The sequence below is a fragment of the Pseudomyrmex gracilis genome, unplaced genomic scaffold, assembly GCF_002006095.1.
Source record: "Pseudomyrmex gracilis isolate BER0280 unplaced genomic scaffold, ASM200609v1 scaffold_154, whole genome shotgun sequence".
NCBI classification, from domain to species: domain Eukaryota; kingdom Metazoa; phylum Arthropoda; class Insecta; order Hymenoptera; family Formicidae; genus Pseudomyrmex; species Pseudomyrmex gracilis.
In genome coordinates this window covers 192,382-204,562 of record NW_018020738.1, presented here as the reverse complement: position 1 = coordinate 204,562, position 12,181 = coordinate 192,382, and the positions used below count along the sequence as shown (strand labels likewise).

General features: G+C 37.5%; 3 protein-coding genes across 4 annotated transcripts in view; all 3 read left to right on the top strand.

Annotated features, from left to right (window-relative positions):
* The window catches only part of LOC109857295, a gene marked incomplete at its 3' end in the record, with an annotated part of 87,574 nt that overhangs the window by 24,946 nt on the left and 50,447 nt on the right, over positions 1–12,181 (top strand). The window lies entirely within an intron of this gene.
* On the top strand, positions 5,006–7,632 carry LOC109857290. Its single transcript, XM_020433461.1, has 7 exons — positions 5,006–5,118; positions 5,352–5,592; positions 6,309–6,418; positions 6,505–6,624; positions 6,766–6,915; positions 7,006–7,065; positions 7,190–7,632. Exons 1-7 carry the CDS (start codon positions 5,034–5,036, stop codon positions 7,375–7,377), a joined length of 954 nt encoding a protein of 317 aa, XP_020289050.1. The 5' UTR covers positions 5,006–5,033; the 3' UTR covers positions 7,378–7,632.
* On the top strand, positions 8,027–11,026 carry LOC109857291. 2 transcript variants are annotated; one of them, XM_020433463.1, is made up of 7 exons: positions 8,027–8,138; positions 8,585–8,825; positions 8,955–9,064; positions 9,156–9,275; positions 9,413–9,562; positions 9,648–9,707; positions 10,397–11,026. In XM_020433463.1, exons 1-7 carry the CDS (start codon positions 8,057–8,059, stop codon positions 10,576–10,578), a joined length of 945 nt encoding a protein of 314 aa, XP_020289052.1. In that variant the 5' UTR covers positions 8,027–8,056; the 3' UTR covers positions 10,579–11,026. The 2 variants fall into 2 exon arrangements, with proteins under 2 accessions (XP_020289052.1, XP_020289051.1); XM_020433462.1 differs by having other exon boundaries at positions 8,028–8,138; positions 8,582–8,825.

Sequence of the window (12,181 nt, the reverse complement as noted above, 5' to 3'; positions counted from 1 at the left end):
AGTCCGGGAACTTTCCGGACAAACTGTGTATTTATGTAGTGTGCTTTTTTCAGCACTTAAAGAACGTGCCGCGCGAAGCGCTCACGCATATCAGGCGTGTGGTTCACTGACGTGCGTTCGGCTAAAGGTCGGCGCTGATTGGATTAATTTATTAAATAATTACTCTTTTATTATATGTAATAAAAAAAATATTTGTACATTACATTATTTTAAACATCACATAGCTGAAATTTATCTCAATTATTGAACAATTCTTTTTGAAATTTAATTTTGCAACTATGCTGCTGAGATGATTCGCCATATCGTTAGTGTTTTGCCAAAATAGTATTTGGAACTTAATTTTGCAAACAGTGTTACAAATATTTTATAAAAGATCAATATTTTTCAACTATTTCTTAAAATATATCTAAATAATTGCGAATCACAATTTTCATGCAAGATTTTATCACATACTTCTATAAATGTTTTCCTATCGGAGTAATTTTACCTGTTAGATAAGTACAAAGTTTATGTCTGATTTACTATTAAGTAGTTTATTTATTTTGTGTTTGTTCTTCTGATTGTGAATGTCGTGTAATTTATCGTCGGACCTTATGTAATTGTTTTATTCATTGATAATTTTTATAATGTTTTTACCCTTTTTGTCTTTTTCTTGTGGGCCCTTTATGTTTCAAATGTGCGTGTCGTGAACTTTATATCGTATTTTATTCGTGTGTGAATGCCGCGGATTATTTTGTTTATTCGAATGTGTGTCGCGTTCTTAATTATTATTATTATTCGTATTTCTCATGCGGTAACGTTCGAAGATTTGTGTTTTTCAATGTTTTTAATTTTATAAATGTTTCAATGTAAACAGGCATTTCTCATATACGTGATGCAAATCCAGCATCCTATATGAACTTACGAATTTCAATTTCAATTCAACACTTACGTGTAAACTCTCTTTAAACAAAGAACTATAAAATTATATATATATTAATTCCGCACGGGGAGGGGGGAACATTCAACTTAGGCTCTCATTAATCAATTAATTTACGCGTTATGAATACAAAGTTCATGACTGATTTATCATTAAAACTAATGATAAATTGATCACAACTTTTTGCATTTATCTAATACATACGAGTAATTACTAAATAATTCTAAACCAGAATTTTAAGTGCTTGTGTCTTTTTTCCTTTAAACATTATTGTCAGAATTGGTTCTACTTATTTACCAATTAAACAAGCAAGTTTCTTTTACAGATCAGAACAAAAGATCTTTATGACTTTAACAAAAACTTACTGTTTATCACCTCGATAAGTGATAGTTCATTGTCAAGAGCGCATATGACTTTTAAAATATGTTTTAAAAATCCATCTCACGGTCTTAAAATTTCCACTACTGATGAGGATTCTCTTAAACGATTTTCTGATCTTGTGGAGATGATGTCTAAAGGATTTTGGTATACATTTCACAAAATACTGTCATCTATAGAAATTGACAACTTTACATCAGAACTCACCACAGAAACTGTCGGAAAAAAAAGAAAATATTCATCTATAGAAAGTTTTCCTAGAACAACCGAAACACTTAATTTACGCAAATCCAACATAACGGAATTTCATCCCCAAGTACTCTTAAGTACTCCTACTTTCCATACTCTACGAGAACTTATCCTAACAAACAATCAGATCTCGTTTCTGCCAAAGGAGTTAGGTACTGTGCCACATCTTAATAAGCTGTTATTATCACACAATTGCCTTGGAAACACTTGTTTAGAAATCGCTAAATGGGAATGGATGGAGCAAACTGCTATTTCGCAGAGCCTGAAAGAATTACACATAGATAACAATAATGTAAGTTGTGTTACATTATAACTATAAGATGGCGCATACAACTGATAGTTTCATGTGAAACACAATTTTATTGTTTTTTATTATTAGTGAGTGACTAATTCATTATTCATTTTTATTTATTATTGTCATTTAGCTCACTGAATTGCCACTGCAAATTGGAAAGCTACAAAGTTTAATATGCTTAGACGTTTCCGAAAATTTGTTAACAAAATTGCCGCAAATTATTGGAACTTTGCAACATTTAGCATCGTTGAATGTGGTGGGAAACCCTCTGTTATATTTACCAGGGAGTATGAGGGGGATGGAATTGGAACTTTTGTTTCCTGAAAACGATTCTTATATAGATTTTCGGGTTGATGAGTATATATCACCTACTCCAAAAGTGATGAGCCTGATGGATTTAGCAGCTAAAACAGTGAAAAAATACAGGTGTTGTATATTTTATTAGTTGATTATGTTATTTTATACACACACAGTTACTAATTTAACATTTATAAAATGAGAATAAATTTATTGTTTTGCAGGATACCATACAATAATTTACCGCCTAAATTGGCCAGATACTTAGACAATAGCAAATTTTGCTGTATATGCCGGATGCCTTGCTTCCATTCTGATATAAAAACTTTCGAGCTATTATTTGATCCTGCACGTTGTGGACGTGTGTTTGTAAAGACTGTATGGGAAATATATGATCAAATATGTAACAGGTTGCCATTCTTAGGTCACATACCATTCAAATGTTATTTTTGTTCACCAAAGTGCTATGTTTATTATGTAAGACATATTAAGTGACAATATAGTACCAAAGAGTTTTTCAATATGTCTTATTATGTAAGACATATTAAGTGACAATATAGTACCAAAGAGTTTTTCAATCTATTTCTAGTAAATGTGCACGTGTCTTACACAACGTACATAAGTTGTAATTTGTACAAGTGATCAAAATAAAGTTATTGGAACATCCCAAAATAAATGTGATGTCTGTTACCTGCAAATTTCTCACGTATAGCAATGATTGATACACCGAAAACTAAAGACAGAGTGCAGCTGCGCCAAGTTTTTTTAGTTTTGTATCATTTTTTTTGTAGAAGAGGGAACGTGTAACGTACTGTGGCCAGGCCGCGGCGGCGTATACCTGCCGGTCGGCCGGGTAACGCGTGTAGTAAATTCGCAGTTATGAGCTGGTTCTTACGACTGCTCTAACCGCCCGGTGATTTATGCGTTGTACACGAACGACGCGATAACGCGATTAATAACGTTGCGTTCCAGAACGATGCTGCTCCTGAAATCCGAATTGGCGAACGCATCTCTCGCGCGCGCGATCGATTCTTTCTTCAAATTCTGGACAATCGATCTGTGACTTGAAAAATTATTCAACACTCTCCGTTTACGATTCGGAAAGTGTTTCGTTGCTAAGACGATATTCGAAACGATGTTATCGATAAAAAACAAGTATTTCGGCCATAATGGGGTTCGCATGTTTTTTTAATTTCGCACGTTCCTTTGCGATTGATTATCTTGACGAAAGGAAGATCAGCGAGTGCGATACGTCAACATGTTTACTCTTCGATGTTGCCAATGTCGCGAAATTTCACAGCTCGCAAATACTTATTACGTTCGAACATATAATTGTCTCAAAATATACAACGTGAAATACTAAAAATAAATTAGCAATAAATTGAGAATATTTGGAAAATTAATTTTACATATATTGTTTTTGAATTATTCGTGATTCCATTGAATAATATACATACGCGAATGCTCACTCCTAACTCGAAGAATTAATTATGAAACTTATGTAACCGCGACATGTGCACAGCTTCATTGTAATCTGTTATGTGTGTGTGAGAAATAAATTATTTGTTTTCTGAGAATGTGTGTGTGTGTGTGTGTGTGTGCTGTGCACACAAACGGATTACGCGGAATATTTCTGTAAATTCCGGTTTGCGTGTTTAAAACAGAAATTAAACTTTATCTTTCCATCGATATATGTGTACACATATATCGATGGAATTGTACATATAAGTTTTCTAATTGTTTTTTTTTTTATCACACCATTAGTCTATCACTTGAGCATTTTCATTAGACGAAGAGCTCGTTCGAATGTTCGTCTCGTCGAGAAATTATTTCCTGTGTGTGACCGATGAATATCTACTCTATACGTGAGGATGATATCGATCGAGCAGTTTGCCTTGAGAATTGCCTTTTGTAACTATCAACGAGTTAGAATATTCTACGTACTTCTCGCGCGCGCACACTCGTGCGCGCGTCGAATCCCCGAAGGTGTCTGATTGTACGCCACCGACATTGTTGATTCAACGGAAAATTAACCAGTAATAACACCTCTTACGCAAGGTAGTTTGTACTTGTCTGAAATCGACGAAGATGGTAATCAACGGATTGATGAGTTTGCCGAAAAACGAAAACTTGTGTCACTTCGTTCGTGGAAACGTTTTGTACAAAAGAGGAACGGAAATTTACACCGTAAAATTTGTAGAGAAATCTCGTATAACTGAAAATTTAAACGTAAAACCGCAATTTGCAGGAGCTATCCTTGAGCGAATAGCTAAACTAGGGGGTTTGTTTGTCTACAGGTAACTGCAAGATAATTTATTCCCTCGCCGCAGAGTTAATTAATTCCTAACATACGGGATATTATGTATGCTATTGTGCATATATTATATTATATACAACTGCCGCTCGAAGTTTGTTTTTTGATTCAATCTTTTAACGCGCAATTACACGCCGCCCCGTAAAAAGGATCGTTCAATTTTGAAACTCGCCGTTTTGCGCGGACATCATTACGCTTAAACAAAATTAAAACATCATCCAGATATTTTTTGCGATAACTCGATTGAACTTGCACCTTTGCGTTTTTTTAATTAATCATTGATTCGTCGCCTCGTCCTCAACGCGCGTGCGCTTTTTCTTTCTCTCAATTCATTCGCGCGCGATTTCACGATACGCGCAGCATATTTTATCTCTTACTCGGCCGCTTATCTCATTGTTTCTTTTGTTCGCATACACTCACGTGCTCTCCCGTGAGTTTTCTTTCTCTCACGTTTGCACAGCAATCTTCACTTTTGATTGGTATATTCTCTCGAGATTATTATCTCCGAATCACCAATCACGATCGTATAAATAGTGCAACGCGGATGCTAAGCTCGATAGAAGTTGTACGAGCGCTCGATTATGTCACTTCGTCGCTCTCTTCGGATACCCGTCTACCTGGCGTTCGTCGTCGCTATCGCGGCGGTCGCTATTGACGTCGGCACAGGTAAGTTTGCGAATATTTAATTTTATCCTGTGACTCCACTTGTCATTTATTTGTTTTCAAGCGAGGTTATTAAAATCTATAAATAAAAGGAAACGACTTTTTATTAAGCAAAAAAGACACGCTGCTAATCGCGCAGACTAGACACATTCGAAACCGAACAAAGGATGTAAAAATCGAAACTTTCGAATTTTACGACATTTTTACATTGATTTATGTGTGATTCTTTCGCGAAGATGAGTGCGACAAGACGAAATGTCGGGGTCCGTTGGAGTATTACAGAGTGCTAGGTTGTGAGCCGGTGTACGACATAGAGAACGATTGCTGCCCGATAAAGTACAACTGCGACCGCGTGAGAGCGCAAGCTAAGAACAAATGTTACGTCAACGGTAAGGAATACGACGTAGGCGAGAAGCTCAAGCCCGAGGACTCGAATCCTTGCGATTTCGACTGCGCCTGCCAAGAATACAACGGAATGTAAGTTTACATGAATTTGCAAAACACGTACCAGTGCACAATAACAATGTTCGCTAAATACTCGCGATGATGTTAAACTCGCGAAAGAAAGAGAAAAAAAAAAGAGAACAGAAGAAAACGAAAATGCGAGAGAACCACCACCTATTATGAAAACAAACTCCGGGTTTTACCCGCGGTGTAAAACCATCATCCCGTTCGTGTATTATTTCCGTGTTGTTTTTCGCGCGATTTTACACACGGCAATCATGAATATTTAATATACGCGGCCATCAGCCCGCGTTCGGCGCATTTTCTTTCGATATTATGAAAGATTCATGTACGACGTCACGTTATTCAAATTACGTCACATTTTTCCCATACGCGTCGACAGTTCGGGATTATTCTGTCGTATGGTAACATATGTCATGTACATACGCGCGCACAGATGTGTGCAGATGTAATTCATGTCGTGCGCGAGATTTCTTTGTATTAGTAGAAAATATAATATTGTTCAACGCGAATTTTTGACGACTATTTGACGCGATTTCCCGCATAAAAGCAATGTTTGAGATACGCGTGTGCATATTTTTGGTAATCAGAAACTCAAGTTTTAAACAAACTACTTGAAGCTGAAAGAAAAATATCGAATATTTATTTTGTGCGCCGATCTCTTGTTGAAAATCATTGATTGTAATTTTATTAAAAAAAAAAAAAAAAAAAAAATTAAATCTGTTTAGCGCGTCGTTCATCTGTGCCGGCACTGATTGCGCTTTCGCACCTTTAGAACCTAATTGTTTCCGACGACCCAATCCGTCACTATGTTGCGGTGGAAATGAAAAAGTTTGTCGTAAGCGCATTTTTTTCTCTAACAATTGAATTAAGAAAAAAATTAAAACTTAGATATTTGTGTTTATAGAATAATTTTGTTTTTAGTCGACAATCTTGAGAAACGAGCTACTTGCGTTGTAGACGGAATTACGTATAAGGATGGCGAATATTTCGATGTAAAGAATGAAACGGATAAGACGTGCGTTTGCCGACCAGGTTACGAAGGTACGCGGACAGTACCGTTTAATTGTTTTTTTGTGTATTCGATTGTTTCCACATTATATTCACTTTAAAATACACTTTCACCGTTTTTTTTTTTTTTAAATCTTATCGTCTTGATTCCGATCAAAAAGTTTGCGTTTTCAGGCGAAAACGTCGAACCTTTCTGCTACAAGCATAATCGTCCGTATTGCAGTCCCGGATTTTACTATTCCAACGTTATTCATGAAAATTGCGCTCCTATATTTTATAACGATCAACCGCCCCAAACCAGCTGCAGCTTGATTACGAGATGCCGTGAGTTTACGAAAGCAATTTCGAGCATTATTTATTCGCGTTACACATTTTTAACGCGTTACCGATTAACGAATTTAATGAATTTTACAGAAGAAGAAAACGACACTGTCATTCACAAGCACGATTTAAAATCTGGAGAAGTTCTGGACGGTACGTTTATTTTCGAGAACAAAGCTTGAATTCCTCACGCATTTTTTTGCGCGCGAATTAAGAAAATTGAATAAAAAAAAACGAGTGTTACTCGTCGACAATTCCTGAACTTCGATTGTTTCAGAGGAGAACGTGTGTTTGTTTGGCAACCTGACGATGCATCTTGGCGACGAGATTAGCCAGAGCTTGCAATATTTCTGCATTAAGTGCGTATGCGAAGTGCCGCCGATTCCTACCTGCCAACATTTACCGCCCAAAGAATGCAATTACGTGGATTACATCCTGAGCGAAGGGATTAGTGGTAGTACGTAACAGACACACTGACACATTCAAGCAAAGCTTGAAGTCTATCCCGGCACATTGACACAGATAAAGAAGTCAGGAATGCGCGGGTCGAGCGAGACAGTTCGGCAACGCAGACAGGTTAACGAAGTTACCTGAGTTTTCTCTGTCTAACTCTATTCCCATCGTTGAACATCGAACACTTCGAACACCAAATGATGTACATAATATCATATGGTACAAGTACGATTTTTAAATAAAGTAATATATTCTCTCTTGACAAAGTTTAGTCAGTATTATTTTGATTCTTTATTTATTATCCACGCTGTTTCTTTTTTTTTTTTTTTTATTGTTCATTAAAATGTTTCTTCGTCTCTCTTCACGAGTCTCCCGCTTAATTGACTTCGACTGTCAAAGGTGCGCGCGCATATTCGACGACACACTCTTCCATCTCCCAGAAACATTCTCTTTCACTCTCCTCTTCTTGTTTCTCTCGCGTGTACGCGATGGAACGCGTACGCACATTATTCCCCTTCCCCCCGAAAATGACGTTCAATACTCCGTCTCTGTTGTTCGCCAGTCTCGCGTTCTCTTTCTTTCTTTCTCTCTCGCTCTCGGATCCCTTCCAGGATAGACGGTCACGGTGTCCAACTATAAATGACGCAGCGCGGACACTAAGACCAGCGAAGTTTTCTTTCACACGTTGATCATGACGCTTCGCGGCTCACGTTCTCTCATTTGGATGTACGCCTGTGTGGCGCTCGTCGCTGTCACGGTCGCGGTCGACCAAGGTGAGTGTCGACGAAGGACGGATAAAACAATTATTCGCGAACGGAGAATCGAAGAAAACGAACAAGAAACACGCGCGACTGGTTAATTCGGTAATAAAATGATGATGATAATGATGACGATTCGAATATTTCAACTTAATTTGCGCGCATTAGCCGGTTCGTGCGAAATAATGACAAAATTAGCTCGAAGAATAATTAGTTTTTTGTTCTTTTTTTTTTCTTTAATTTGTACCGAACTCTCTCTCCTTTATTGGCGCTTCTCATGAATAATTCCGCCTCTCGCACGCGTCGCTTACCTGGAGTTACTCGTTTGTTACGTAAAAAACCACGCTTTTAAATTCCGACGACAAGAAGCGCTGATTTATTTGGACTTTAAATATTTATTTCGACTGGGATCGAATTAACTTATCAATCGCTTTTTTTTTTGGTTCCTTATTGCGAAGAAGCGTGCGACAAAACAAAATGCCCGGGCCCGTTGGCGTATTACAAGGCGCTCGGCTGCAAACCGGTGTACGAAAAAGAAAATGATTGCTGCGCGACGAGATACAATTGCGATCATCTGTACGAACGATCTAAGGACAAGTGTTACGTCAACGGCAAAACGTACGAGATTGGCGAGAAACTCAAAGACGAAGATGCGAATCCCTGTGACATGGGATGCTTCTGCAATCGCGGATACAACGACATGTAAGCGCGCACGTGTTAACATCGAACTTTTTTTTTTTTTTAATAAGTTTATCATTCGATTGTCGAGATCAACTCGCGAGAATTGTTTTAATTCTTTCGTTTTTTGAACCACGCAATTTCGCCGGACAGCGCTACGTTCACTTGCGCCGTGGTCGATTGTTTCAACGGATTCGGTCTCAAGGAAGAATGCTACATAAGGCACTCTCTGACGGAATGTTGCGCTTATGAGGAAATATGTCGTAAGTATAGATTAATGTTTTTTTTTTTTTTTTTCAATATCTTTTATCCCACACTAGGAAGTAATTGCACGAAGTTAATTGTACCTTTTAGCGGAAAAACCCGAAGACAGAGCCACCTGCGAAGTAGACGGAACAATTTATAAGGACGGAGAATACTTTTCTGTGAAGAGCGATCCGGAACTGAACTGTATATGCCAACCCGGTTACGAAGGTAAAGACGTGTTTAACTTCGAATGCGCACATACGTTGCTTCGAACATTTTGACGTATCGGCCACTTTTTATTATTATTTATTTTGTTTACGTCAAATATACAAATATACAAACACGTTTCTTTTTTTTTTTTTCAGGAAAAAATGTCGAACCTTTCTGCGTGAGACCGAAACGTCCGTATTGCAGTCCGGATTTCCGTCACGCTAGCGACATTTTCAGCAAGTGCGCGCCGGTTTATTATCCCGGTCAGTCGCCGCAAACTGGTTGCGGCGTATCTTCGCGATGTCGTGAGTTTTTGAAATAATCGCGTTTCGCGCGAATAGTTCGTCGTCTTCGCCAATATTTTGTCTTTCCGTTTATTTTCCTTTTCAGAAAACAACAACGACAAAGTTATTCACGCCAACCACGATTTGAAATCTGGCGAAGCTTCCGGTAACGTTTTTAATTTAATTAATGACTTAATTTCTTTCGAATTAATTCCTTTCTTTTTAACCGACTGAGTTCTTTATTGAATTCAATAGCTGTTTGTCGATCTTTTTACTCAAATCTTTTCAATACTTTCGATCACTTTCTATGGGATATACTGATATATATATATACGTACATTCATTTAGTTATTTACGATTTAATTTAGACAGAGAAGAGCGAACACGTTTAATTTGAGATATAAATGCGGATATGCGTTCGAACATTCAGCGATGCTAATTACGACTACGCTTTGAATGGCACATAATGAGAGTTAATTGCAAGCTAGAGAGAAAGAGGAGAGAAAGAGAGCAACACTCGAACCAATGTCTGCCGCAATCCTATAAAGTGATAATTAATTTAGTCATTGATTTGATTTCTACAAAGCGCAGCTGAAATTGTGTCATATCTATTAGTTAACGCGCTATTGATAACCTTAATGAGTTATGTAAACATTCGATCTTCGAAAATATTTGTCACACACATCTCTCTCTCTCTCTCTCTCTCTCTCTCTCTCTCTCTCTCTCTCTCTCTCTCTCTCTCTTTCTTGAAGATATCTTCACAAATATTTAATCGTGTTTTGATTTGCAAATGTGTTTTGCAATGCGCAAAAGTTACATAATTCGTTTAATTTAAAATTTATTATTTGTTTTTAGATAAAAATGTTTGTCACTTCGGCAACATGACTATGCACCGTGGCGAAGAATTGAATCAAGCTACCGATTACAGCTCCGTGTGCGTCAAATGTGTCTGCGAGGTGCCACCGGTGCCAACCTGTCAACAATTACCAGACACCGAGTGCGATGTCACAAACCATCCGTCTTTCCCACTTCCTTAACGCTTTTCTCGAAACTGTGATAATACGATCATTATCTTTGTTATTCTCACTCAAAATTGTATAATAAAAACAATAACGTGTAAATGTATAAAAAAAACCAAATTATATATTAATATTAGTATGTTGACAATATTACGCTCGATCGACCGCAATATCTCTAATGGTTATGCTCGTTATCTCCATAAACAAAACTCTCGTTATCTTCGACCTTTTTCGCTTTTAACTTTCTTATAAACCGTGCCGTGTTACACACACACTCACGGGAATAAAGTTTTGCTATCATATAGTGGCAAGAAAAATTTGTCAACAGATCTAGCAAATTTTTCTTGTTGATGTAGTAACTAATCTTCCTGCTGCTCTTCAGCGAGTCTTTTTTTTCAGTGTTTTTCCTTCTCTCTCTTTCTCGATGTACAAATGTTTTTAATTTAATAAACTAATATGTGGCAAACATATATTACATTGCTTTTTATTATTACGCACGCGTAATACATATGTATATTATTTATATATTTTACTAGCAAAACACAGACGCGCGCTACGCGCGCGTCATTGTTGTTTTTATTTTAACGTGTAGTGTCAGTGAACACAACACCTGTCACCGCAATGACAGTTAGTATATATGTATACGTCTTACAAACCATATAATACATATTAGAGAGATGTCAGAAACAACACATGAAAATCAAAATAAAAAAATAGCGAGAGGAAAAAGGGGAAAACCAACACGTGACTAAAATCACGTGACTGTATTTTAGTCACGTGTCATTAAAAACCTGACTAAAGTAAAATCACGTGACTTTACTTACGTATTGTTTTTCCACTCCTCTCTGTCACGTGAGTTTACTTTAGTCACGTTTTGAAAAACACGTGACTAAAGTACAATCATGTGACTTTAGTCACGTGTTTTTTCCTCTCCTCACTGTCACATGACTTTATTTTAATTTTTAAAGACACGCGCAACGAAGTCGCGCTTGAACGGCGCGAAGCAGTACCGTGCCTCTTGATTCGTATAACATGAATCGAGAAACGTCTAATCAACGTCGAGATAAAAAATAAAAGAATCGATTGTAATTATTTACGCACGCTTTTTCTGGTGGGAGATATACCGCTATCCTAATTCATCCGTTTATACCTACGTCCATAGAGTTCTACATTTCCTAGATGATAATATAATCGTCCATGTACACCATAATCTCTATATAATCGCCCACATATCATAATTACGTACTACATGTATGTACTCATCGAACACGCGGCAATATGAATATTGAAAGCGTCATTACAGTGCGAAATTATGCTGTTTTTCGGTACGCGGTGTTACACGCGACGGAACAATTCAGCGGATAATTTAGCGATTATCGCAAATATAAACGCGTTTTAACGCGCGTTTGTCATCGGATGTTCTTCGTGCACACTGGCGCTATGTACGTAACAACAATCGATTTGAGCGCTGCTGCGACTCAATCGGATAACATCGTGTCTGCGCAGATTCTAGAGCAGCAGAGAATCCCAATTTACACAGTACGTTTACTCATTTCTCATTTGAAGTTCTAAGTGGTTTCACCACGTTGACACTTTGCGTCGAGCTGTCGCGCGCGGCGCC